This window comes from Amphiura filiformis, chromosome 1 (genome assembly GCF_039555335.1).
Source record: "Amphiura filiformis chromosome 1, Afil_fr2py, whole genome shotgun sequence".
In the NCBI taxonomy this organism is placed as follows: domain Eukaryota; kingdom Metazoa; phylum Echinodermata; class Ophiuroidea; order Amphilepidida; family Amphiuridae; genus Amphiura; species Amphiura filiformis.
The window spans coordinates 18,667,360-18,695,333 of record NC_092628.1 but is presented as its reverse complement, the minus strand read 5'-3'; the positions used below and the strand labels follow the sequence as shown (position 1 = coordinate 18,695,333).

At 38.8% G+C, this 27,974-nt stretch overlaps 1 protein-coding gene and 1 long non-coding RNA gene across 2 annotated transcripts; one reads left to right on the top strand and one right to left on the bottom strand.

Annotated features, from left to right (window-relative positions):
* The first annotated feature begins 1,066 nt into the window (after positions 1-1,066).
* Positions 1,067-27,520, top strand: LOC140156640 (coadhesin-like). The gene is made up of 12 exons (XM_072179578.1): positions 1,067-1,136; positions 1,737-1,910; positions 15,670-15,858; positions 18,859-19,032; positions 19,367-19,540; positions 20,995-21,168; positions 21,955-22,125; positions 23,574-23,694; positions 24,583-24,818; positions 25,080-25,290; positions 25,745-25,872; positions 27,339-27,520. Exons 1-12 carry the CDS (start codon positions 1,067-1,069, stop codon positions 27,518-27,520), a joined length of 2,004 nt encoding a protein of 667 aa, XP_072035679.1.
* On the bottom strand, positions 9,244-15,004 carry LOC140164074 (uncharacterized). The gene is made up of 3 exons (XR_011860498.1): positions 14,770-15,004; positions 10,582-10,752; positions 9,244-9,719 (listed from the first exon to the last, which is right to left on the bottom strand). It is a non-coding gene; the product is annotated as an uncharacterized lncRNA (long non-coding RNA).
* Positions 27,521-27,974: the final 454 nt, after the last annotated feature.

The window sequence follows — 27,974 nt, the reverse complement described above, 5'->3', positions numbered from 1 at the left end:
GTTTTTTTGTTGTTGCAACAACAGTGCATGGTAGTTGGGCTCAGTGGAGTGAATGGGGAGAATGTAGTGATCCATGTGATGGCTTACGGCAACGCAGCAGAACCTGCACCGAACCAGCTCCGGACTTTGGTGGGCTTGACTGTGAAGGGGACGCGATGGAAGAAGAGTCTTGCTTTATATATCCTACTGGTAAGAATCAGTGGCGACAATATTGGGGGATGCAAAGCCACCTCTGGTAAGAATGTGTTTGATTAGTCTCTCCCTATCCACACCCACACATATACACGTATAAACAAACTGAGGGTCAGAGAAAGATAGAAAAAGAGAGTCATGGACCGAGGGGAAGGATGGTAGCAGGCGGGGAGCGAACGCGTAGGCCGTCATTTCGATGGGAATCTGTTAAGTGTAGGCCGACTGATGTAGCAAGGACAAAGAAAAATGAATAAATATAATTTTGAAACATTATACAGTATTACCAATTGCTTTTCTTGGGCTTTATAATCAATTTATTTTTGCTTATTACAAAGCACGGTTAGTACAATACAGGGCTCAGAGGCTAGCGCGGCTGCTCGAGACACGTTTTTATTTCAAGTTCAAGTTTATTTGTTTTCATGTCAATTCGAAATAATGTTATAAAAATGGAAAATGCAAGATAAGGAATACGTTATGATATTACTTTGGAAAAAAAGCATTACACCAGATAATAATACTCAAAAGTACAATAACAAAAAAATATAATAAATAACACTTATAGATAAATTGGGTAAGATCGGATTCAAATTATATATTGTGCCAAATAAATTAATGGGCGTGGATCACAGAATTAGAAGGAGAACCGGGACTCCCTAATAATACTAATCGCGCAGTCAGCTATGGGGAGAACATTGGGGGTATTCGGGTCCTTGCCGACGGTGCGCGGAGACGAACGAAAACAATTCTGCATCTCATATGACAAGTATGAAGCGTCTTAGTGCATTCCGAGGGAAACTGAATACCCACAATTTTTGCTCCATGCCTGTATAAGGATGGCGATCGAGTCCCGACTCTCTTTCTCTAATTCTGCGGTATGGACAGACTAAACAGTACAAGACAGGACAGACCCAAGAATGACGCGCAGTTTGAAAATACACTAAAACGTAAGATTGATCAGTTGTGGTATAAGATATAACACCACCAAATAAATCCTCATAGATGTATGTACTAAATTTGCCTCAAGAAAACGTCATTTTTTCTTCGCAAGAGCGTCTCAGTTCTTAGCGACAGCTATGATGGTTGAAATTAGCCCTAGCCTGATCCCTCCGACTAGGACGAAAAATAGGTTGACCGTCATTATTTTTTACGACTGGCCCTCGAAGTCTATGATATCTGGGAATTACCTAATTTACCTGCAAAATCATGCCAGTGTTTCTGTATAGAAAAGACTGCTTAAAATCATTAAAAAATTCTCGATCTCTCCCATCTGTGGTATACTTGCAGGATTTGATATCACTAATCATGACCAATCCAAATTTAGCCAAAGTTATGCAAATTTCTGCTAATTTTAATGCTTACTTTAGGCCATCCATGTTTTTTTCTGAGAAATGTATTCAGGGCGCACAACCGTATAATACTATTTGGTGGTGTGAAATCATAAGGGTCGATTAAATAGTCTTTAAGTCTATGTGTAAAAATAGCTATAGTACTTCTCCTTCTTGATTAATTACATGCAGTAACTTCTTTTTAAACATTCGATATAGTTGATGGTGCTTGGATCGAGTGGACACCTTGGACAACATGTTCCATACGTTGTGGGGGCACAGGAACCAGAAGTCGCACCCGCTCATGTACTGATCCAGAACCGCTTTGCGGGGGTATGGATTGTGTGGGAGACCCGTCAGAGGATGGAATATGTGGAACGCAAAGTTGTGATGGTGAGTAAATGCCAACCCTTGATAATTCTGTAACTTATTTAAATTATTGAAACTTAAAATAATGCGTTTTATCCAAAGGCATGAACAGAATTTGATTATAGGAGCCGTATATTATCAAGATTTAGTTCAGTGTACTTATAGGTTAATAAACGCGTATCACTAGTTGGGAGTGAAATTGTACAAAATAATGAACTTGTACTGAGATATCGATGCGTCTAATGCACGAGCCGCGAAAGGGGAGGGGGGTACATAAGACGGATCAGCAAGTACAAGTGCATTATTTATTTTGTACAATTTTTTTCTAGCATTTTATTAACCTATTTCATACACGATAATTGCCCTGTGTATCTTTCTTGTGTTTGGGACAATTTAGTGTGTTTCGTATGCACTGGTCGTGATCTCGAAACCTTATACCACCGGCCCTTCAATTACGTTGCGAATAGGAAATTTAATGACCGAATCTGGTCAACAGAGGGCAGCAGACAACTTGAATGTTGAGAGTTTGTACACAAGAAAACTTCACTTTCATGAATAATGTACTATGTTTTTGTTTCATGAATTATAGCCTGGCAAGAAGAAATAAAAAACAATGAACAGAAGAGATGTGTTTTGAATACTATTTAAATGAGTTCTCATTATTCACTTATCCGAAATTCAGGGTTGTAAACGAATTATTATTTTTCCAAAACATCGACCGCCGCGGCATTCACGACCTTCACGGCAACACAAATGAATATTGAAAGCAGCAAACCCCGATAAAATGTCACATTTTTCATTAACTAGTCCCATCATAGGCTGCATTATTTTATTATGTATTACTAAAAAGACCGTACCTTTTATAAATATACATTTACCTTTGTTGAGCAGTTCCTCGTTTTCGTTTATTTTTACCGTGGATTACGGTAGTGATTTTGTAAATCAAAAGAAAACCACTTCAAAAAACTTCGTCGGGCGCTTTCTGGCTTAATTTAAAATACCCCGCGAAAGATTTGGTTGTTTATTATTTGTACCGCGCATTTTGTGTATAAATCTATTTGTGAGAAAAAATGTAAAATCAACAAAATACGATAATTCATCACTTGTGCTAATTAACTTATAACATTTTATTAATATAGAAGCCCGTGAAATGCAAAACAACTCATAGTAAGTTATAGACTATTTTATTTGACCATATTTTTGAAGATTCACAATACACCATCCGTGCGGTTAATTTACGTCACTCCGGTTGACTCCGTAAATTTTGCACGGAATGTACTGAAATTTCCCTATGAAAACACGACTTTGGAGATCGCATTTCAAACTTTCATATATCCCACATGAATTCAACACCTCTTTTTATTTAAAAACAAATCCAGTTTTCACTTAACACACAAATTTGGCCGTGTGAAATGGTTTCCAAAATGAGCATCTCGTCTACCTTCCATTTTCACGATCGCACAGTAAGCTTACTCAGGTGGACTGTGTTCATGGTGTTCCAGGGTAGGGCAAACTCACACACAGTCATGCCAGTGCACAGCACACCGTTCGTACTTCATGTTTCCATTCCAGCTTATCATGTACCTTGGTGTACGTGTATTTCACTAGTATTAAAGTATGTGTTGATGTTCGCAAGTTACGCATAGGCCTACCCTTTTAGTTTTTGTAGCTGTGTAACTTAGCGAAGGGTACCCGGTAGACTTCCTAAATAGTTCAAAGGGTACTGATAGTAAATAATGTTGGTGAATTGGATTTTGCAATGTGTCGTAAGTTTACGATATAATTTTGAGACTTGCGAAGTAGTCTCAATGAATTCATCATGATAAACTCATCTTGCTAAAATGATTTACGATCAGTACCCTTCGCAAATAATAGGGAATTAATTCCGGGCCCTTTTTACTAAGTTACATGTATGAATGGAATTGGCCGGGGGAATTGGTATTGGGCAGGGGTATTTTTTCAGGGTTGGTGCACTAGGCTGAACCGATATTATCGGATTGGTACTGATATGTGCGATATAAAATATCGGATCAGGCAAAGGTGTTTTCTCAGGGTGGGTCCCGGGGGTGGGTGCACTAGTACTAGTCCCAAGTTTCATTAGTCTTGAAATTAAAAATGGTCATCAAAATTTTGCTGGCACTCAAAACTAGGCTGAACCGATATTATCCGATCGGTACCGATATATATGTGCATCATCTGTAAAATACTGGATCGGTTAAAAATGTAACTTTTTTGGCGAAGTTAAAGCTCTTCTCATGGAATTGGTATTTGACATGGGTATTTTCTCAGGGTCCCAAGATTCGCTATTCCGGAAATTAAAAATGGTCACCAAAATTTTGCTAGCACTCAAACTAGGGCTGAACCGATATTATCGGATATGATCGGAATTACCGATATGGGAGTCATCTGTAAAATATCGGATCGGTAAAACTGTAACTTTCTTTGGCGAAGCGTAAGCTCGCATGGAATTGGTATTGGACGGGTATTTTTCCAGAGTAGATGCACTAGTCCCAAGATTCGCTAGTCTGGAAATTTAAAATGGTCATCAAAATTTTGCTACAACTCAAACTAGGGCTGAACCGATATTATCCAATCGGTACCGATATGTGCACCTTTTTTGGCAAAGTTAAAGCTCCTCGCATGAAATTGGTATTGGACATGGGTATTTTCTCAGGGTGGGTGCACTAGTCCCAAGATTTGCTATTCTGGAAATTAAAAATGGTCATCAAAATTTTGCTAGCACTCAAACTAGGGCTGAACCGATATTATCGGATATGATCGGTACCGATATGGGAGTCATCTGTAAAATATCGGATCGGTAAAAACTGTAACTTTCTTGGCTAAGCTAAAGCCCTCATGGAATTGGTATTGGACGGGTATTTTTCCAGAGTAGATGCACTAGTCCCAAGATTCGCTAAGTCTGGAAATTAAAAATGGTCATCAAAATTTTGCTAGCACTCAAACTAGGGCTGAACCGATATTATCCAATCGGTACCGATAATGTGCACCTTTTTTGGCAAAGTTAAAGCTCCTCGCATGAAATTGGTATTGGACATGGGTATTTTCTCAGGGTGGGTGCACTAGTCCCAAGATTTGCTAGTCTGGAAATTAAAAATGGTCATCAAAATTTTGCTAGCACTCAAACTAGGGCTGAACCGATATTATCGGATATGATCGGTACCGATATGGGAGTCATCTGTAAAATATCGGATCGGTAAAAACTGTAACTTTCTTGGCGAAGCTAAAGCTCTCATGGAATTGGTATTGGACGGGTATTTTTCCAGAGTAGATGCACTAGTCCCAAGATTCGCTAGTCTGGAAATTAAAAATGGTCATCAAAATTTTGCTAGCACTCAAACTAGGGCTGAACCGATATTATCGGATCGAAACCGATATGTGCGTCATCGGTAAAATATTGGATAGGTTAATGTTACTATTTTGGCGAAGCTAAAGCTCATCGCATGGAATTGGTATTGGGCAGGGGTATTTTTCCAGGATTCGCTACTCTGGAAATTAAAAATGGTTCTCAAAATTTTGCTAGCATTCAAACTAGGGCTAAACCTAATCCGTCATCTGTAAAATATAGATCGGTAAAAAAATAAAACTTTTTTTGGCAAAGCTAAAGCTCCTCGCATGGAATCGGTATAAGATATGCTAGCCTGGAAATTAAAAATCAATATTAGGGCTGAACCGATTTATATTAGATCGGTACTGAAGCACGGTGGCCTAATGGTTAGATTGCGGGTTCAAACCCCACCACGACCAGTGTGTTGCGTCCTTGAGCAAGATAGCTTAGTTCCCAATTGCTTCACTCCACCCAGGTGTAAAAATGGGGAGCTGCTGGGGAGGGGAATAATCACAATCTAAGTCGCTGAGTGTACCTCAGTGTGGACTTGGTGAAGCGGAAATGATTCTGATATCCTAATGGCAGCGGAATAATTGTTGCAGTGTGCTGATAATTAAGTCATGCCTAGCTGAAGCGCACCTTTATCACCAATTAATTTTTTTACCGATATGTGCGCCATCGCTAAAATATTGTATCATTTTTTAATTAGAAAGCTCCTGGCAAAGAATTGATATTTGGCAGGGGTATTTTCTCTGGGTGGTCATGAAAATTTTGCAAGCATTCCTAAGTTGGACTGAACTGATTATCGGATCGGTACTGATTTTTGTGTCATCGGTAAGATCGGATCATCAAAAAAAAATTTTTTTGGTGAAGTGTTGTAAAAATTACTGCAATTAGAAAGCTCCTTGCATGGAATTGGTATTTGGCAGGGTATTTTCTCATGGTGGGTATACTAGTCCCTAGATTCGCTAGTCCGAATATTAAAATACAGAATGCTCGGTATAAACACACAGTATGACCCTGACCCTAACTTCGGACTAGTGACCTCTTTTCAATTTTCTGCGTAGCACACCCTTTTTTCCAGAATAGAGAATCATAGGACTAGCAAACAGTCCACCTTTTCCCCCATAATACTGCTCTATGACTCGGATGACTCCTATGAAATCTCAGTCTCTAGCCAGTATAGACCACTTGACATGTGACGTCATTACCCGGCAGTATGCGCACGCATTATGGCACTTTCCATTGTTCTTTGCCCTGCAGTGTGCGTGCGCATCGTAGTTTGCTCAGGGCATGTGTATTTTAAATCTCCCACCACATTTCATATAGTACAAGAAAGCCATTGAACAGTGAAGCGGTTCGTTCGAGCAAATCAAAAGACCAATCCCTCGCCTTTGTTGATAAACTTTGATGTCAAGTACAGAAATGATTGACTTGATGAAGTGTATTTCTGGTGGCACATCATAATAATGACACAATCATACACACTCTGCAAGTAGATAAAAAGTTTTATTGAAGTCTTTTTTAAAATGCTACTTGACAACATCAAAACACCTGTTTAAATATTTACTGACCATGTGTTTTGAACCACCTTTTGGCAGAAAGCACATAGAAAAATATTTAAAAAATCCTAATATTTTGCTGAACTTTTGCATGAAACTTGGTGGGATGCAGGAAAAAGTCAGATTGTGTGGACTTACTGCTGGACTAAATCTCATTGCACCGATAACACAAAAAGTATCACCCAGACCATTGGGAGTGCACCGCTCAGTCCGAATCGCCTCCACTCCGATGCGCCGCTAGACCGACTACACAAATAGGGGTGTGTCAGTCTGAAAATGAAAAACACTGCGCTAGTCCGAAAAAAAGCATGCCCTCCTCAGTCCGAAAATGAAAACCACTCACTGCAACAGTCCGACACACCACTAGTCCGAATCAGAATTCACTGTGCTAGTCCGAATCTGAAAAAAACTTCTTCAGAAACTGAAAACCATAGCGCTGATCCGAAACTGAAAACCACAGCACTAGTCCGAATCTGAAAAACACTGCATTGGACTAGCGCAGTGTTTCCCAAACTCAGATTTGGACTAGCACAGTGTTTTTCAAATTTGGACTACATGTAGCGCAATGGTTTTCAGTTTCGGACATATCGCAGTATTTTTTAGATTCAGACTAGCACAGAGTCCGACTAAAGGAGTGATAGTCCAAATCTGAAAAACACTGCGCGAGTCCCGAATATCGTACTAGCGCAATGATTTTCAGTTTCGGACTAGCGCAGTGTTTTCCAGATTCGGACTAGCGATATGTCGGCCTGGCAGAGTGTATTTTAGATTCGAACTAGCGGCATGTCAGACTGGTGCAGTGCATTTCAGATTCGGGCTAGCAGCGTGTTGGACTAGCGGAGTGTCGGACTAGCGGCGTGTCGGACTATCGCCCTGTACCATGGAAGCTATATTCCAATTCCGGGTAAATCACCACATCAACCTGCATATTCTTTGAGCCCTGCTAAACACTTGCATAATATAAATAAATCCAACTCAAAATCAAGAGGTGTTCACCTTACCTTACACGTACGAAATGCAAATTACCAGATCTATACATATTCCAATATATCATATCCTTTGGCTTTATAGATTAATTCTTGATGTCATGAGAATACTTTTCAGGGGGGCCGCTCAAGTATGATAGTGTACGCATGCGTGACCAAATTTTCTTTAAACACCCCTTAACAAGTTTTACCCTACCAGCAAATTAGGCCCTTAAGGTTGATCTGAACCCGGAATTATGGAAACTTTCGGCCTCATAACTCTTTAAAATGTTGGTCTACAGTATATAAAAGTATACATATTTAGAATGGCAAAGACTTGATAAGTTCATCTGGGAGGTCAAATTTGGGCCAAAATGCCATTTTTGGCCCAAAATCCCAAAAATAACGGTTTTTGGCCCACTTCTTTTTCGTGCATCGTAACAAACAAAATTTTGGGCCAAATTTTTTTTCTTCATTTTTGAAAACTAGATAAAAATATCGAGGACCCGTTTTTTTAATTTTTTTGAATTTCGACCAACTTTGAGAAATTTGCACCAAAAATGCTGAGTTTTCAAAAAAATCATAAAAAAACCTGATTTTGGCCCAAATTTCAAATATTTTTGGTGAAATTGGTCAAAATTCATTAAAATGACCAACATTTTAGAAGTTATGAGGCCCGAAAGTTTCCATAATTCCAGGGTTCAAACCAACCTTAATATGGTAAAATTTACCCCCTAATGAGTTTTTTGGCTAGTAAAAATGAAAAAATGTACCATTTTTGGGCTCGTAATTTACCAAAAATTTGAAAAGGTACCCTAAACAAGTTGTTCAGTTTTAGAAAACTACCCTTATTCTTGAAAATCAGTGTTTTTTCGACCCTAAACGCGTCACTCGGGTAACTTGCCTTGCCTAAAAAAAAAATCTTTTCCTTGTTTTTCTCTCTTGTTCCCTTTATTTGGTCACGCATGCATACAGACCATTTATGTGAGTGGTCCCCCGGGCTTAAAAGTGACTTCACTATTTGTAATGTATTGATGTACATCAGTGCCGTACTATTACGCTCACTTTCCTATTCGGCGAGGATGACAATTTTGACCTCCTCACCTGTTTACAAACAGAGAGGTAGACAAAAGGCCTGTCAAAACTGTTCCGCTTGTCCAAACACTCAAGTATCAGAAGGATGGTCCACAATAGAGTGATTCACGCAGCATGAATAGGGGATTAATAAACTGTGAAGTACAAAATGTAGGTCCATGTGCTTCTTTTGTCCAATTTGCCATCAAGATTTCGAATGAAAACAGTTCAGACCCTGAACACGATCATGTCAGAAATTAATATTTTGTTCTGGGACTGATAATTCGGACTAGATGTACATGAACCACAGCGTGTTCATTGCAATCCATTACCCTGGTCCATTACACATACAATTTTCCGCATATGGCAAGTCCACAAATAATTTGCACTGTGAGTATCCATCCGGTATCCATGTTCCTGAACTTCACGGTTCTTGACACTTCAGTGCCAGAAGTGGGTAAGTGCAATAGCAGCCATGTGTAGATGAGTACAATATGTGACCATCCCCCACAAAGTGGTAGTAAAGTCGGCTCTAGATCATTTTCTGTTTATTGCACATTTTGAAAGAATGTACTTTCAGCTAAAAAATGACACCTAAACCAGCTTCATCGGACATCCGGAAGTGAAGTTATGGTTCATCAAAGGTCAACTTTCTTATATATTTTACATATAAATCCATATACTGTTTTTGATTGTATCTCAAAATGGAAAATGCCGACTTTACAACCAGTCTGTGGTGGATGGGCACATATACTGTATGTAAATTGCCAAATGTTCACAGGGCAACTATTGCACTTACCCACTTCTGGCACTGAGCTACTGAGTAGTTGACTTTACAGTGATCTCCTATAGAAAATCATTTGCTTGGACTCCTCATCAAATGAAGCTGAAAGAAAGAAAGTAAATACCAAGAAAGCACAATTAATAATATTTTTCAGAAACTTTTCATGAGAACTCCCACTTGGGAAGGGACCCCAGGTTGAGGTTTAAGGCATCTAATGGGAGTACTGACATGATGATCACAAGGAGTAAGGCAGGCATTTTTGGGTAATTTTATACCCGACTACCCGACACATTTTTAGGCGGGTAATCAGGAACCAGAAATTGCAAAAGTAAAAATAATTTTTTGTTTTGTTTTGTTTTGGAATGTCCCTGGACCTAGAGCTAATAACTCTAAATTCTAGGATAATTCATGATTGACTTGAAAAAAATAAAAAAATGTTTGTTTTTAATCTGCAGAGTGATAATTAGTGTTCATGTAATACTCTATGATTTCAAAATGGATACAAATTCAATGCATTTTGAAATCATTATCACAAATTATCACTTTGCATATATTAAAAACACTTTTTTCAGCTGCTCCTTTTTTGCTTTGGCCTTATTGCCAGGCTGCAAAATAACCGCAATTGCCTTCGGTGCCCCTACCAGTTGCCCTATTAATTGCTGCTATTCTTTAACATGTAATTGCCTTGTAAAATAGATGTGCCCTTTCAAAATTGCCTTGCAATGGGTGTCCTTCACAATCCTTATTTTGCAGCCTGCTTATTGCATATAAACAGGGATGTAAGTAACCCTGAAGAAAAAATACGGTAAATTGGGGGGGAAAACACATAAATTCGGGCTAAAAAGCTACAAAATTGGCTAAAAATAAAAGAAATTGCGTAAATCTGGACTACAAAAAATCCTGAATTCTGTAAAAATACAGAAAACTTACATCCCTGTATAAAACACCACATGTATTTGCTTACATTTTTGTACAAGGACTCGGTGAACAAATTGGTGAGCTTCAGAAAGTGAAATATGATTTAGGTCACTATGTCCTCCATCAAAAACCCAACTCTCATCTGCATCTGTGGTCCACACAGTGAAGAAATATCTGACTAGGGTTGTACCAGAAGTTGTTTGCTGTGTGCCTCACCCTAGACGAAATAGAAAAGAGGGTTAGAAGAGGAATTAGGAATTATAAACTATTGTACATGTGCACATAATGATCAATGTACATGTCAATAAGGTGCCATGGTGGGTGATTCTCTTTAGGCCTAAAAAATTGTTTGATTGGCGTGAACCCGACCTACCCTAAAAATTAGGCCAGACCCTAGACTTTTTTCTTTTTTTTTTACAAAAAAATTAATAAATAATTTTTTTTAAATGGAAATAAAACTTTAATTTAAAAAAAGTAGAATTTAATATCCAAGGCCTAAATTATAATTATCAAACACAATTTACAGCTTTAAAAGTTGCATCAATGTAACTTTTTATCACAGAGAACGTCCTTGAATATACCAAAAAAAAACCTACCTACCTACCCCAATTTGTTTTATCTCAAAGCTCGCGGGCGCATTTGTAAAATTGTAAGATTTGAAAAAAAAAAGAAATGCAAATTTTTTTTATTTCAAATTTTTTTTTTTTTTAAGTTTTTTCCGGAAAATTTCGGCGAAAATCATATTTTTTTCTCAAAATACCATAAAAAAAAGCCGGGTATAAAATAACCACTCGTGAGCTTTGAGACAAACCTTAATTTTTTTGGGCCTAATCAAACACATTTTTTAGGCCTTACTTTTGAAAAACATATCATTTTTGTTTTTCATATCTTCCACATTAACATTAAATACCTGTGAAGATTTTTTAAATCCAATACTGGCATATTCCCCAAATAATACCAACCCGACCCAACCCATCATGCCCGCTCGATCCCAACTGCTAACTTCATCCCGATCCGTTCTAGCTTTAACAAATCCAAACCGAAGTACCGTATCAAATTAGATCCAATCAATGTTAAATGAAAAACCAAGAATGACCATTCCTGAATCCTGAACTGAAAGAAAGTACCCAGGTCTGTTTTAACTCGGTGAGAACTCGCCCAAATCTGGCCTAACCCGATGATAATTATATGCCCTGATAGGTATTTCAATTCAAATCGGTCCGGGGTATTTCGGATTTTCTGGTTGCCCTGCACAGCATTATTTAACACCACTTAAAAGGCAACCAAAGTGGCTCAGGGGTGGTGCAATAAATATGTGTACCCCTAGGTCATGGGTGGTGAATTAAAGGGGGGGTGGCAAAGATTTTTTAGCAGGCCAAAGGTGGGGGGGCAAGCATTTTTGGCAGGTCGATATATTGATTCTCAAAATGTAGCAGTGGAAATATGATAAATGAGTTTATTTATTTAGGGCAGTGCTTCACATAGGTATACGTACAGGACGTTAGTCCAACATGCCGCTAGTCCGATGCCGGCGCCACTTGACTTTAGAAGTGACAGGGATATGCAGACACCAGTTCGAAATTAGGGGTCTTTGGGTGCGAGCCTAGACACCAAAAAAAGATGCCTTTCAGAGATTACAGATTCAGACATGGCCAATTCCACTGTTGTGTTACGGACGTTTCAGATACTTGCAACTTTTAAGTGAATAGCATACCGGTACCTTATTACCTGGTTGCTGTTAGGATCATGACACTTTATTTCTTAGAATGATACTTGTAATGTTCAATATAATGAAGCAATTTTGTTTTGGCTTCCTTATAAGGTACAGAAATTAGAAATGAGTGTTACGGACGTTAAGCAAAAGTGCCTGCCTTTTTGACAAATGGCCAATTCCATGCCAAAAGTGCCTTTTGTAACATCCGTAACAAAATGTTGGAACATTATTGCTCAAAACAGGAGCATTTATTTCAAACTTGCTAATCATGCCTCCATAGATTGATGTCAGAAACATGTGTGCTATTCACTTAAAAGTTGCAAGTTGCATGTCATCTGTAACGTCCGTAACGGTGGAATTGGCCAAACGGTGAATCCTTAAATCTATGTTCAGTTCTGTGTTTGTCTCTTTTTTGTTAACTTAACTATTGAGCAAGCTCTGACTCCATTCTATGTAAACATGAAAATCAAGTTTTAATACTTTGGTATGGGACCTACGCTGTTGGTTCAGTATTATGGATGTTACATTTTATCTTACATTTTATCCTAACGTCCGTAACGCTATTACATTAAATTTAAAAAAAATGTCAAGGTGCTTCTTTGTAGGTCTGCTGACATCAATCTACATGTATGGAGGTATGATATAAGTTTGAAGTTTTGAGCAATAATGTTCCAAAATTTTGTTAGGGATGTTACAAGAGGCACTTTTGGCATGGAATTGGCCAGTAGCAATGTGTCGGACCAGTGCAGTGGCACGTCGAATGGCGCAGTGCATTTCAGATTCGGACTAGCAGCGTGTGAGACTAATGACGTGTCAGATTATTAAATAAACAAAAAATCCCTGACAGGTCAATTTATCCTACTTGGCAAATCTGTAGCCTCAGCCAAAGGTTTTTAATGCACACAGCTGCACAGCTCAGATACATGTATCACCTTACTAGCCCTGGTATACTAGTGCTATCATTGACAACTTCAAGGGCAAGGGCTTAGCAAAGCCAAGGTCTACCAGAGGGTCTACACAGGCCCGTACGCAGGATTTTTTTTTGGGGGGGTGCTGATTTTGAAAAAGTGGACTTTTTTTCCAAGGGGGGGCAATTTTGTGAAAAGTGGACTTTCTTCCCCAAATTTGGACCTTGTTTGACCAAAAAAGCGTAAAAAACCTGATTTTTTTCCTCGCTACGCTCGCAAATTCTGACATTTTGGGACTTTTTGTACACTTTTGCAAATTTGGGGAGGTGCGGTCGCACCCCCCGCACCCCCCCTGCGTACGGGCCTGGGTCTACATGATATTGATGTATATGTATGCATGTACACATATAGCCGGATTAAGGGGGTACTACACCCCTGGCCAATTTTGCGCCTATTTTTGCATTTTCTCAAAAATTATAAGCATAGGTGACAAGTACGATATGTATATTATAAAGGCAAGTACTACAACTACTGCACTGAAAATTCAGCAACTCAAGGCAAGTAGTTATTGATTTATTGATCAAATATTGGTTTTCCTCATTTTGACTGTAACTCCACAACTGTTGTCTGTGCTGAAATAAAATTTCCAGTGCAGTAGTTGTAGTCCTTGCCCCAATAATATACATATCCTACTTGTCATCAATGCGCTTATAATTTTGAGAAAAATGCAAAAATAGGCATAAATTGGGCAGGTGTAGTACCCCTTAATGATAGTCGATTGTCTACTGAAAAAGAGTTTCAGGCCTATTTTACAACGCTTTTATTTAATAAAAAAAATTACACAAGCTAGAGTAGAGGTATACTATAAACTGATTCAGGACTCACGTCTAGCCGGTTGTTTGATTTGAGATTCTTTTTCAAGATTGCTTGGTATGCATCCTCGTTTTAGCACATGAACAACATCAAAAAATGGAATTTGAAAAATAATTAAGAAGCAAAACAAGTTTGACTCTTTCACTCAGGTGTTGAGTTGTCAGCCTCAGGGTCTCATCATAGTCATACATTAGGGGTGGTGCAATAATTATGTAATTATGTGTACCCCTGGGGGGGGGTGAATCCTCAAAATGGTCTGCCAAAAATCGCTTGCCCCCCCCCCCCTTTGGCCGTGCCAAAAAATCTTTGCCCCCCCCCTTTCGACGTGCCAAAAAACCTTTGCCCCCCCTTTTGACGTCCTACGCCTTTTTAGGGCGTAATATAGAAACGGTACCCAAAATATCTGTGCCAAAAATTGCTTGCCCCCCTTTCGACCTGCCTAAAATCGCTTGACCCCCCTTTGACCTGCCAAAAAATGCTTGCCCTCCCCCCCCTTCTGGCCTGCCAAAAATCTTTGCCCCCCCCTGTAATTCACCCCCCGGGGTACACATAATTATTGCACCACCCCTTATACATGTACATGTACAAGCCATCGTCTCGTAGACTCGTGTACATGTAGCATGGCTAGTACTGTGAGCAGTAAGTAAGCTTACAGTAATCTACATTCGGGACCCTACTCTATCGATCAAAGTATCATAGCTATAGGCATGATAGGAAAACAAATATTCAAGTATCTTACCATATCAGTGAGGTTTCATAACCTTTTTCGTCACTAGTAAATCGTTCTCGAACATGATTTTGCACTGTCTCTATCGTGGGAAATCAGACTGACTGGACTGCACGTTTCACGTCGCTTGAGGTCACAGGTCATCATTAATTAGTAAACATTTTCTCGCTCAAAAGTCTTTCAAAGCCCATATTTGGTGTGTTACATTCGTATTGACGAGTTTGTTTACGTCTTGAATATGATCAGCTGTTCAATGTTATTGTTTTGAGCGTCAGCTGTTCGGTCCAGGCATGGGGTACCGGTCGGCGAAGTTTGGTTGCCGCATCATCAGTTACTTTTATTGATAAAACAATGAGTTTTTGGTGTATTTGCGTGCACGGCACGTTTCGAAATTTCTTTAAAATTCAGGAATTTTCAAGAAATGCTCAAACCAAATTATGGTAAAATCCAGAAGTAAACTGATTTTTAAGAAGAAATATGTATAGTTATATCGGCAACTGATGGGACTTCTTATCACAATTTTTATATTTCTTCAGTATCGGGAGATGCAATTCTGTTGGGATGCTGCGTAATTTGACATTGATATGCAATGTCGGCAGACTCGTGAAATGTTGATAACAATGTCAATAATATTTTTTTAATATGTTTGAATGGTTCTAAAGAGAGCTACACACAATTTCGAATGATAAAATAATATTCCATTTATTTAAAAGTTTGCTGCTTTTATAAAGGAATCAAAAGAAACCACACACCCATTGAGACAGTGATAACCATGTGCTGTTGGCGCCAGGGTCATGAAGGGAGCCCTCTATTGTCCAAGTTTAGCCATTAAAATTCCTCTCGAAGGGCCGGTGCTTAGGCTAAACCTTAAAGAAATTCACATCACCTCCTGTTTCGTTTTCCTCTATCTAGTGGATGGCAACTGGTCGCAATGGACTGAGTGGACCAGTTGTTCCGTCACGTGTGATTTTGGGATAAAAAGTAGAAGCCGGTCTTGCACGGAACCTGCCCCAGGTGGGAATGGAGCGGACTGCCCGGGTTCGAACCTACGCGATAACTTCTACCAGGAGGATAAATGCATGGATGTGCTGATCTGCCCAGGTAAGTTTTTTCTACGACTTGAGCCATGTTTAATAGTAACATACCTATTGTCAATCTACCAACCAAAAAAACGTAAAAAGGGGACAAAGTTTGAACTAGACATAGCTATGAAGACCACGAATACAGCCGTGTTGTGAGTCGTGACCCCTTATAAAAAACCCATAGACATTGCATAAGGTCATTAGCCTGTCATTGAATGTGTGCATGTGGCATCACTCTACCATGTTATTTTGAAGGTTTTTCGTCTTGGACCGGAAGCGACCCCTTAATGACCTTCGACCCAAAATAAAGAATAACACGTGTACACTGGGTAACATCAATTCATGTGTGAATATATCGTCACTGTGCTACATTTGGTTTTATACAGGAAGTGACCCCTTAATGACCTTTAACCTCAAATAAAGGCAATGTATGTGTGCAAGTTGCGTCACCGTTCTTTGTAATTTGTGGGAGAAGTAGCATTTGAACGCAAATAAAAAGTACCACATACATTGGATAAACACAATTCACGTGTGAACATACCGTCACTCTCCGATGTTTTTCTTAGCTAATAAAAAAGTTGTGAATGTATTTGTTTTTACACCAGAAATGACCCCTTAATGACCTTTGACCTCAAATATGTGTATGATTTACAGACACTGTGTTTTAATAATGCATGTGTGCAATTGACGTTACTGTCCTACGTAATTTGTGGGGGGTAGAATTATGAGTTGAAATCACGTTTTTGACCCCTGTGCTCCCTACGTGACCTTTGACCCCACGAGTTTCATGCGACATGTAGGGGCATGGTCAGTGACCAAGTAAGTGGACAAGTTGTAAGCATGTCAGTGCTAGAGCAAATGTAATGGTCGACAGAAGGAGAAATAAGAAAAAAAGAAGATCCTGTACCATGAACTTGTACCACGTAAATGTGGTGTAAGACCAAGAACACAGTCGTATTGTGACCCTTTAATGACCTTTGACCCCAAAATCTATAAAAATGCCAATGTATGTGTGTATTTGGCATCACTCTCTCATGTTATCAAGGGTGTTTTCAAGGTTTTTCGACTTGAACCGGAAGTGACCCCTTAATGACATTTGACCACAAATAAAAATACTTAGTGCACACTGTATATCAATTCATGTGTGAATATACACTGGGTTATCGCAATGTATGTGTGCAAGTTGCGTCATTTGAAGGTATTTCGTTTTATACCGGAAGTAACCCCTTAATTACCCATATACACTGGGTAAACACAATTCATGTGTGAGCATACACATCTCCTATGTTTTTCTTAGGTACTATTTAGTATTTAACCATCGTATGGGAGTCGACAGCCTTGCGGCCTTGATTTTTTTTTGTTGATACTGGGCCCCAGTTAAGGGTGACGGCATTTCGTTTTCGACAGCCCGTCACCCATATCGTACTTTTTACTTTTTACCCCATTATTTCCTTCATTGTCTAGCCCTACCTTCAATAGGGGGCTAATTTATTGCTTTTAAACAAGGTTATTTCTCGGTTAGTAATTCTTTGTAGCCCTGCTGGTCAAACTAGTTGGATATCCATATTTCGCGGTTATTGGTTTTAACGCCCCGTTACCATCCCCATACTTCATACGGTTATTTTACTTATAAAAATTCTAGTTTCTATAATTCTGTTCATGTTTACTCCTATGTTGGTATCGTGCAGGGCATACAACATAGTCATCTCCAGTAGGATGTTAAAAAGTTGGGGTGAGATTACACATCCTTGGCGAACTCCAACCAGGGTTGTAAACCAGTCTGTTAGTTCCCCATTTACTCTGACAGTACTTGCAGATTTATTGTAGAGAGCTTTCAGGAGCTTTTATCTGTCTTCAAAATGTACATGTATGTGTTATTATACGCCTAGTTATTGAAATGCTATCTTACCTTGTAAAATGTGTACGATATTGTTGAATTTGATCATTATTTTGGGCTAGTAAGTATCAAACCGCCAGTAGAAACACATACCCAATGTCATATCGTAGGCATGGTTTTTTTATGGTTTTTTTTATTTATGGTTTTTTGTTTTTGTTTTCTTTTTCAACTTTGGCAAAACTCGACCGAGTTTATTTAATGTGTTTATATTATAAACTATGTTTTAAAACTAAATAATGAACATTATCAAAATATAAAGTTGCTTCGTTGGCTATATCTCAAACGAAAGCGAAGATGTTGGATTAATCTGGAGGCTAATCGCGCATATCAACGAGCTTACTGATTGGATGAAGATTATAAAGAACTCTAACCTGATTTGATGTAGCCCATTAAGCTGATATAATAAATACGCAAAATGTTGATAGTCTCAATCAAGACCGAGACTTGCAAGACTGATAGTACTTCACCCTGAATAATACCAATATCTAAATAATACCAATATCATCAGTCAGTGGCGTAGTCAGAACTTTTTCAGGGTGGGTAAAGGGGGTCAAGACAACTTTTAAGGGGGCAAACTTTGACAAGAATGGTCACAAATCGGCTAAAGAATACAAAAAGGCCTAAAAATCTTAAATATCAGGGCAGGGGGAGACTTCTCACATGGGAGCAGATGCCTCCTTTGCAGGGCCGTTCCGACCATTAGGCCAGGTAAGGCGGTCGCCTAGGGCGGCAAACGCAGAGGGGCGCAAAAAAAGGGTGGGGCGAAAAAAAAAAAAAAACGGGAATGGAGAAAGAAAGGGAAGAAAAAATGAGGGCGGATAAAAAGAAAAAATGGGAGGAAAAATAAAAAGGGGGGGCGATAAGAGAAACAGAAAACCGGGCGGAAAAGGAAAAAAGCGGGACCTGCGAAAAAGAAAAGAAACGGCGCAAAGAAAAGGAAATAAGACACGGTATGCTTTGGTGGGGCGGCAGAGAAAGGCTTTGCCTAGGGCGGCAAAATCCCTAGGAACGGAAGGAGTCCTTTGCCCCAGTATTATAATAGCCCACTACGTAATTAACACCATTATCTGCATTTACCATAAATCATTCTTTAATAAAAATCAATACTTTGTTATTATTCAGTTGATGGTAACTGGACTTCATGGTCTGAGTGGAGCGAATGTTCGGTGCCTTGCGGTGGAGGGTTCAAAAGCCGAAATCATTCTTGCACCAATCCTGTACCCGCCGCCGGAGGAAAGGACTGCGATGGAAATACGACGGAGGTGGTTTATGGATGTAATAGTGAAGTTTGTGGTGGTAAGTGTGTTTGTCTGCTGTTTTTGGTTGTCTGTTTCCTTGCCAGATCATGGACAGTCTGTATATCAAAGTTCGACGGTGACCTTTCCTGCTGAACGTTGTTATACCCAAGCTCTTTTTGGACTTGCAATAATATTTACATTTTCAGGCTCTACGTGGTTTTTTTTGTTTTTTTTTTGGGGGATTGTTGGTGAAGGGGAGTCAAGCTTAAGCTAAATTGCAATTCCGTAGACCGAATTAAGGCCTGACTTTTGTGCAGTGACGTGTGAGGCACATACCTACCCTAATTGCATCATGTTTGACCAGTTGAAAAATGTTCATTTCTTTCTTTCAGTAAATGGCAACTGGGGTGAATGGTCCGGTTGGCAAGCCCCATGTACAGTGACCTGTGGAGGTGGTATCAAGGTCAGGAATCGCACATGTGATAACCCGGCGCGCACATACGGAGGCAACGACTGTAGAGGGTCTTCTTTAAATACAATAGCATGTAATACTAAAGAATGCGAGGGTAGGTTTTGATCAACTGATTGTTATTGATCATAATACATTTGACTCATCTTTAAATGCATCATATTAGGCAATCGCAAGAGCGTAGCGTCTTTGCTTGACATAACTTCGTATTTATCAGAAAAACGATAGCCGATATCTGACCGATAAGTCGCTAGTATGCCCTATAGTAGTAGTCAACGTCGCAAGCAGTTAACTTGAAGGCAACTTTGTAGGTACGACTCCAGGAAAATGCTACCAGCGTTTGATCACCAGCGATGGATCGCACGCTGCATGCAACGGCGCTGCAACAGCTAGTAACTTCTTTTTACAAGTCAGTTCAATTCACTTTTTTAAGGTGGCTGTGTACTCTCAGACATACATGTAGTAAAAGTGCAATAACTTTGTAATTATTCGCGCAAAACATATAAAAATATACATTTTTATGAAGGCAAGACATCAATAAATCTTAATATAAATATAGATTTGGGGTAAAAACAACAATTTTGAAGAAAATCACAAAAAGTGAGTTTTTGGCAATATTTGTTAGGTACATCATAACAAAAAACACTCTTTCCAAAATATTTTATTTTGTTTTTAGCTCAATCTTGAGGCTCCATTCCAAAAACGGTTTTTTATTTTTTGATATTGGCCTTATTTTTTGAGATATTGACCATATAAGGCATCAAAATGAACTTTTAAAATTCAAAACGCCTATTTGCACAAAATGATGCCCAAAATCGGAAATAGACCAAAATATAAAAAAATGAGAAAACCGTTTCTTGAGTCGATCATGCTTTTTACGATGATCATATTTGCTTACCTATAGATGCTGTATTTATTGAGTTATCGTGTACCTAAATCGTCATTTTACCGAGAAAATGAACATTGAAATAATGGCCGTTGAAGTTTAAAGTGGTCACATTTTGCACTTTCATCGAATCTCACAGGAGAATGCGACAGTTTTCGTTTTTGAAACTTATATTACGTGAACATCGGGTAAATCCACAGCCCCTTGAGAAGTTTGAGCGAAATCCATTCATAACTTGATATTTAAATCGGGGAAAGAACTTGAAAAACCCACATTTTATCAGCTAAAACGGAGCCATTTGACCACTAGGTTTTTGTGAAATCAGTGCTTCCGTGGTTTTTCCATAAGATGCGCCGCGCATGCAGATAAGCGTCGCGTATGCGTCGCGTATTTGTGCGTTAACAAATTGCGCAATACGCAACGCGATGAGCTGTTGCGCGCGTGTACCTTGCTGGTACAACAAAGATTTTCTTTCCTTTTCAATTTCAAACACGAGTGGAATAGTGAAATAAAATCCTTAAAATATTGCAGTTGGAGTTTACAAATCTGGATTTTCATTCCTTGTATTTATAAAAAACATAACAAGGTACAAGCATATCATAAAAACTCAATTTTGAGAAAGAAACAATGGCTAGAGTACACAGCCGCGTTAACTCTCTCACCAGATGGATCCTGGACCGCTTGGTCAATGTGGTCAGTCTGTTCAAAAAGCTGTAAAGGTGGTGTTCAAGCCAGAGGAAGATCTTGTACCAACCCACGACCTGGACCAGAGGGCAAAGATTGTCCTGCTAGAGACCCATTCACGATGTGGCAAAGATGCAATACACAGCCCTGTCCAAGTAAGTAGCAAAGATGCATCGCAACCAATGAAAACACACAAAAAAAGCTAAAAATGTTTATGTCACTTCATTTCCCATGTAATATTGCTCCTTCACCAATATGGAGCTAATGGAGTGTGTAACCCATATCGTGGAAACATGGCATGTTGACCATAAATAATTAAGCAATTTTGAAACTTAAAACCTGGTTTAAAATTTGTGTTTCTATTATGGCCTTCCATAATTTGTTAACATCTCAAATTGGCCAAAAATGTGCTACGATAGTGTAGCACTCTGCCGACGAACTAAATTTTATTTATATACGGGTGCGCCGTCGGCCGGGGCTGTCGGATATCACATTACTAGTGCAGCCGGTCAATGTGTGAAACCACAGTACATGTGCAGTCAGTCACTGTGTGAAATTATAGCTCCCTCGCCAATATGGAGATATGGAGTTTGTAACCATGATTGTGTGAAAGTGTGTCGTCACACTTTCACACAGTGATTGGCTGCACCAGTACTGTAGTTTTCACATTGACCGGCTGCACGTCCACCGGTAATGTGATATCCGACGGCGCGCCGTATATAAAATTCAGTTGTTACACTAGCTTATACATGTCTATTTTTCATTTCTCAAAAATCGACTATGGCATATAATAGTCTAGTGAAGGAAAGGAACACCAATTCGTCGGTCGCAATACAAAGTGGCGTATGATAATTATTTTAATCAATTTCATTATCCTTTAGTATGCATCCTAATTGCATTTGGAATTCTTGCTTGTCGTCACACTTTTCTAATGTTTACAGTCAATGGAAGATGGACGCATTGGACTGAGTGGTCAAACTGTCCCGTTAGTTGTGGCGGAGGCTTCCGATTACGAGTTAGAAACTGTACCAATCCGCCGGCGCAATGGGGTGGCAGGGAATGCCGAGGAATAGGGCTAAAACAGAAGCATTGCAACACACATGTATGCCCTTGTAAGTAAAGTGTTCGGCGCCAAGGCCATCCTTTATGTAGGTCTTTTTGGCCAAATTAAAGCATAAATATATAAATGTTTAAATGTTGTCATTTATATACAGCGCCTTTAACACGTATTAAAGCGCTTTACATTTATTCCGCTGTCGTTAGAATATGTCTACTGCCATACAATGCCCAACATATGCTCATACCTTTGACCAGCGATCAATGGATGATATTCCTAACAGCTCCTCATTTCACCCCTAGGTAGAGCGAGACAAGTCAGGTAAAGCGTCTTGCACAACACGATCACACCGCCGCGCCTGGCGCGAATTCGTAACCCTCCAATTGCGAGGTAGAGCCCGTACCGCTGCGCCACCATGCCCCCCAGACAAACGAGCACCTAGACAACTGACTTTAGTGAAGTGAAGTCAACACTGCATAGCAACAATTTTGGCAAGGACGCAAACAAGCAGACATATACATGGCCCCGTCTACGGAACATGTTGCATTTGACACGGGCAATAATGGCGCAGCAATCACGCAAACGAGCGCGTCTTACTTTCCAGACAATGTACGCGATTTTTCTCATCGCCTAGTAACCCTGTCAATCCGTCAAAATTACCATGGATACGTGGCTTCATCTCCCACTGTGTTAAGGGATGGGCACTCATAAGTTTACATTGTAGGTTATTATGTGCCCCCGTACAAATAGCACCCCAATTTGCACACAAATTTACAGTTTATAGAATAAAAATTACAACAACATTGGATTGTCTATTTAAGAAATAAAGGGTAATGCTTTATCCTTTACACCCAAATAATGTGTCGAGGCAGTAAAACGTAAATAATGGGTGAGGCGCAGCCGAACCCATTATTAAACGTTTTTACTGCCGAGGACACATTATTTGCGTGCAAAGGATAATGCTGCACCCTTTATTTCTATTCAATTACCAGAAAATAGTGCGATTTAAAGAGAAAATATCATTTTTTGGCACAAATATTTTAAGTTGTTTACTTCAAGGTGGAGCGCGTACGCGTAATTGACAGCGCGTATCGCGGAAATATTGCACGCGTAACCAAGCGTAATGCTGTGCGTAGAATGTGTTACGGCGCTCGACCCATTATTGCAGAATAATGGGCTCTCACGTGACGCGTTTCAACAAATCACAGTGCGCGATTTTGAATAATGGGTCGTGGAGGTAATAGAATGTTAGATAAAGTAACAAATAATCACACCAAACAACCATTTCTACAAAAGGTCACGCTTGATATACGATATAAAAATATGTTTATAATAAGACCAAACAAAAAATACAGTTCCAAATTAATTATATTTGGAACCCATTGGAAGGGGGATCATTAAAACGCATTACTTTATACCATGCAATTGCAAGTGTGCCTGTGTCAAGTACCATTCACTACTTATACTTTTCTATTTAAAATGTATGTCTGTTTGTCTCTTCAGTTATAGGAGTACCGCATAATGTGCGGTACACATCTCAGTACTCAAACATTACCATCACCTGGGAGGTCCCATTGGAGTATGTGTGGCCAATCAACTACTACACTGTATATTTCAGGAAGAGGTAAGCCGCAATGCGTCCCAGTGTTAGTGAGTACCGTAATCTTACCTTTGTTACACTACCCCTGTCCCTGCAGAGGAGTGTCCCAGAAGTCTATCAAATAGTGGGTGAAGAAAATCATCTTATGGAGGGTTAGAATCATATTGTGACCAATCGAAAATACTGCACGCTAAGCATTTGCAGTTGCCCTCTCACATAAATAAAAGAAGAATGAACATTATCGCTGCTTTTCAATAAAAGCTAATACTTCAAGCTGAACATGCTTAAAACGTATTTGTTTTTCATTAAACAAACCTCTCCTCTAGTAAGCTAGAATCAGAGTATAATAAGTCCAGGTCTGATGAAGATTGTAAACAAACACGTACTATATTATTTCTTTTTTATAATATATATTACAAAACATTCACCAGATAAGACACGGTTGTTTGATGGCATGTAAAAATGAGTCATTTTAAAGAAAAGTTGAACAATGGTGGCGCTATTTATCTAAAATCTTGTTTGCATCTTTACAAGGGGTAGACACTTGTAAAATGGTATTAGAACATCAGCAAACAGACTAACAAATGACAAGAGAATTTTCAAAAAATATTTTATCATGAAATATAAAGTATAACTTAAATTTAAAATATCTGTAAATAGCGCCCTCAATTTACACACAAATGTACAGTTTAAAGAATTAAAATAACCACACACAATCTATGTTAAAAATTGCTGAATGTATATATAAAGTTTATTAATGTGACAGCTGTTGGTATAATTCAGGTCTATAATTGAACATTATAATAATGTTTTGTTGGACAAATCGATAAATGATCACATAAAAACAACCGTGAAGAAAGTACGGTCCAGAAATTGGCCTGTAAATCGAATATATCCTTCATCCACACACAGAACGACTCACAACCAAACATTGTCCTCTCTGGTCCATTCTATGGGAGTAGCTGGATATCAAATCACTAGGGATGATCTAAAATATGCTCGACCGACGAAGGGCAACTCCAGCTTTAAGATGACCATCAGGAATCTAGACCCTTTTACTAATTATGAGCTCTGTATGACCACGAAGTACCACCACATAGAGCAGAGTGAGCACTCAAAAGTCACTGTGGTCAAGACTAAAAGGTTCCGTAAGTATATAATGGGAAGTAGGGGCATTATAGATTTTTGGGTAGATGTACTCAAAGCAAAGAAATACCCCCAAGTCACCTTTAGCGGGTTCATTAAGTATAAAGTGTAATGTTCATCAATTTAAAAAAAGATCCCCTTGATTTGGACTTGATATAATGTATATACATTACTATTGACCAACGGCCGAAGTTTCCGTGCTTTGAATACAGAATACTGTGATCTACTGATATTCATTGGTTTCATTCGTATTTGTCACATAGCTTGGCCAGCTCCACCAGACCCTATCACAATCGAATACGGCGATGCCAAGAAAGAAGGTGAATACAAAGTCTTGATTCGCTGGACAGAGAATACATGGGCTAATTACAGCAAACCCTTAAAGTATCTTGTGAGGATACGAGACGTGAATTCACCAGAAAAGCTTCCCAAAGGCTGGATAACACTAGCGGAAGTCACTACGGAAATTACTGGGTAAGTCATCTTAATGTTTTTTATCCATCGGTCTAGCGTTTTAAGTGGCCATTACGTTTTATCGATGGGTCAAATAACATAACTTGCCGATTTGAGGCACAAGAGCTGCCGTCAAGTCGCACGCTTAGATACCTGAAACTACAGATATGGACCCGACTCACTGCAGATTTGACACACTGCAGATATCTGACGGTTGCAGATATGAACTGCAGATATCATCGATGCCTAACAATAATCGCACAAGGCGAACTATATTTGAAATAAATATGTTGCTCCTGATGACGATTGCCCATAATTGGCATGCGATGTTTGTGTAATTTAGGAAGCCTGTAAAGAGTTATTATAATCCGGAAGTTCCTGTTTTCATATAGCTCACCTTAATTGCTGAAGCCATGGTGTAATCTTTCACAATAACATTTCTTTCTTTATGTCATTTTGTTACATGCACTTGCAGGTATCTCTTACGTGAATCCAAGAAAATCGATTTACAGAATGCACAGTATATCTTACAAGTTTTTGCAAGTAATCGGGATGGTGTCAGTGATCCAGCAAACTGCAGAGATATAATAAGTTATTATTTAGGTAAAATACTATGCTTTTGTCTTCCACCTGCTTCTTTGCTTTGAGTCCACTCATCTTTGTGTCCACTCTTCTGGTTCTTATGTTAAGCACAATTACTCAACAGCTCTAATTGTTTTGGATTAACAAATATTACCATGTTTTGCCAAATTAAACATAGCTTAAGGGGGTACTACACCCCTTAATAAATTTGTGTCTATTTTTGCATTTTTCTCAAAAACTAATAACACAGTGGTAACAAAATTAATCCGTATTATAGGGCAAGGAATCCAATTACTACACTGGAATTTCAGTGACCCAAGACAAGCGGTTCGTTATTTATGATAAGAAAAGAGGTACAGCTAGGATGTACCTCATATCCTATCATATTATACTGAACCACTTGTCTTGAATCACTGAAATTTCAGTGAAGTAATTGGATCCCTTGCCCCAATAATATACATAAATTTTATTACCAGTGCGTTATCATTTTTTGAGAAAAATGCTAAATTAGTCACAAATTTACCGCAGGGGTGTAGTACCCCCTTAATCCTAAACCTTTAGTTAGTTCTGACTGGCAATAAAAGTCAAATCTTGACATTTGGTCATTTTTCGGAAATAAGGACCATAAACATGCTTTTTTGAGCATTTTTCGAATAATGTGACAATCAAGCCCAAAGACTTGGACACATAAATATAAAATTCTTCCCCTTCAAAAGTGTTTGCCGTGATGCTTATGGTGATGATTTATCTAAACATGACTGCAAGCAATTTGACATCAGGAATTTTACTTTAACACCAGCCCAACTTTTACCTATAGCCAGTGCCTGGTAACGTTGCTGTGTCCCTGGTGTCCCTGGTGATACTTTCTGACACCAATTAACTCAATCATAGCATAGATAGCGACTGGTAACTTCTAGTAACTTTTCCATGTCCCACACTTGCTGGCACCAATAATTTAGCCTGTGCCCACTCATACTATAGAAAGTAACTGGTAGTAACTGTGCCATGTCATGTCCCATAGTGATAAATTTAAAAGCTAGTAAGTTTTTTTTTTTTTTTTTTTTATTCATTAGGCAACACACATCACAAGCGAAAAATAACATAAAAAAGGCACAGGAAAGCACTGTCGTCAAAAGGCGCAATGCCCCTAAAGTATTCTAAAGTAACTAAAGTATTCTACACGCGTAGAAGCTTAGAAAAAGATTATTACAATAGTTCTGTGTAGAACATTAAATAATTCTACGGTTCAATGAAGAACTAAGCAGTTCTGTAAAAGAACCATTTTAGACATGGAAAAGGTTATGTAAAGGCCACATATTCAAGAAATCTTTTCTCATTGGGGTTCTACATACAAGACAGTCAAGAAAGAACCCTTTTCTAAGGTTGCCAAAACAGGTTACGTTCGCCACTGTTGACAATTCGTGTGATAAAAACCTATACAACGTGTTTTTAAATATCTTGAACGTTTGCCTTTGATTATTTTCCAGCTACTCGGAAGTCTGGTCCCGGAGTTGAGTTGTATCCCATAACTGTTAACGGAGTACCAACAAAGTTCGCTGCTGCTGCTCCGTTATCTGGTGGGACTCAGGCAGCCATATTGGATGCGTCACCACTGTGGATACACCTACTTACATGTTACTTTCTTTATATTACGTGGGGTACAGTTTAAATATAAATTATTAAATTTCATTAACTTTACTAATATATTTTCAATATTTGGAGGACAAGATATACCAAAGGCATGTAATGTATGACCAATCCTGGTGAGACAAGCTGTATAAAAATGATTGGTACCAGTCAATTTTGATGTTTATTGTATTGAATAGCCAGTCTATTCTAAATGCAACATTGGATACGCTTAGAATACCAAGAAGGTATAGTTTATGACTTGTTATACAATTAACCTACATATAATTTGGATCTGATTTGTCAGACTCATCCTTTACCAAAGAAAACTGATATACAGCTTGTACATCAAGTGTTGGTATATCTAATGGAATTCATAATATCTGCAAGTATTATAAAGTGATAACATCTTTGTGAGGTTATGGCAGAAATATATTTACTTTGCATTTTGGCTCTCAGGTCGTACTCCTCGAGAGTAATGAATGAGTAACTAAGTT

Excerpts from the sequence above, each read along its gene's own strand:
- LOC140156640 (XM_072179578.1), top strand. The coding sequence starts at position 1,067 with ATGGACAGACTAAACAGTACAAGACAGGACAGACCCAAGAATGACGCG. Across the intron at positions 19,033-19,366 it reads TAATAGTGAAGTTTGTGGTG|TAAATGGCAACTGGGGTGAA; the intron begins GTAAGTGTGTTT and ends TCTTTCTTTCAG. Across the intron at positions 21,169-21,954 it reads CAATACACAGCCCTGTCCAA|TCAATGGAAGATGGACGCAT; the intron begins GTAAGTAGCAAA and ends TAATGTTTACAG.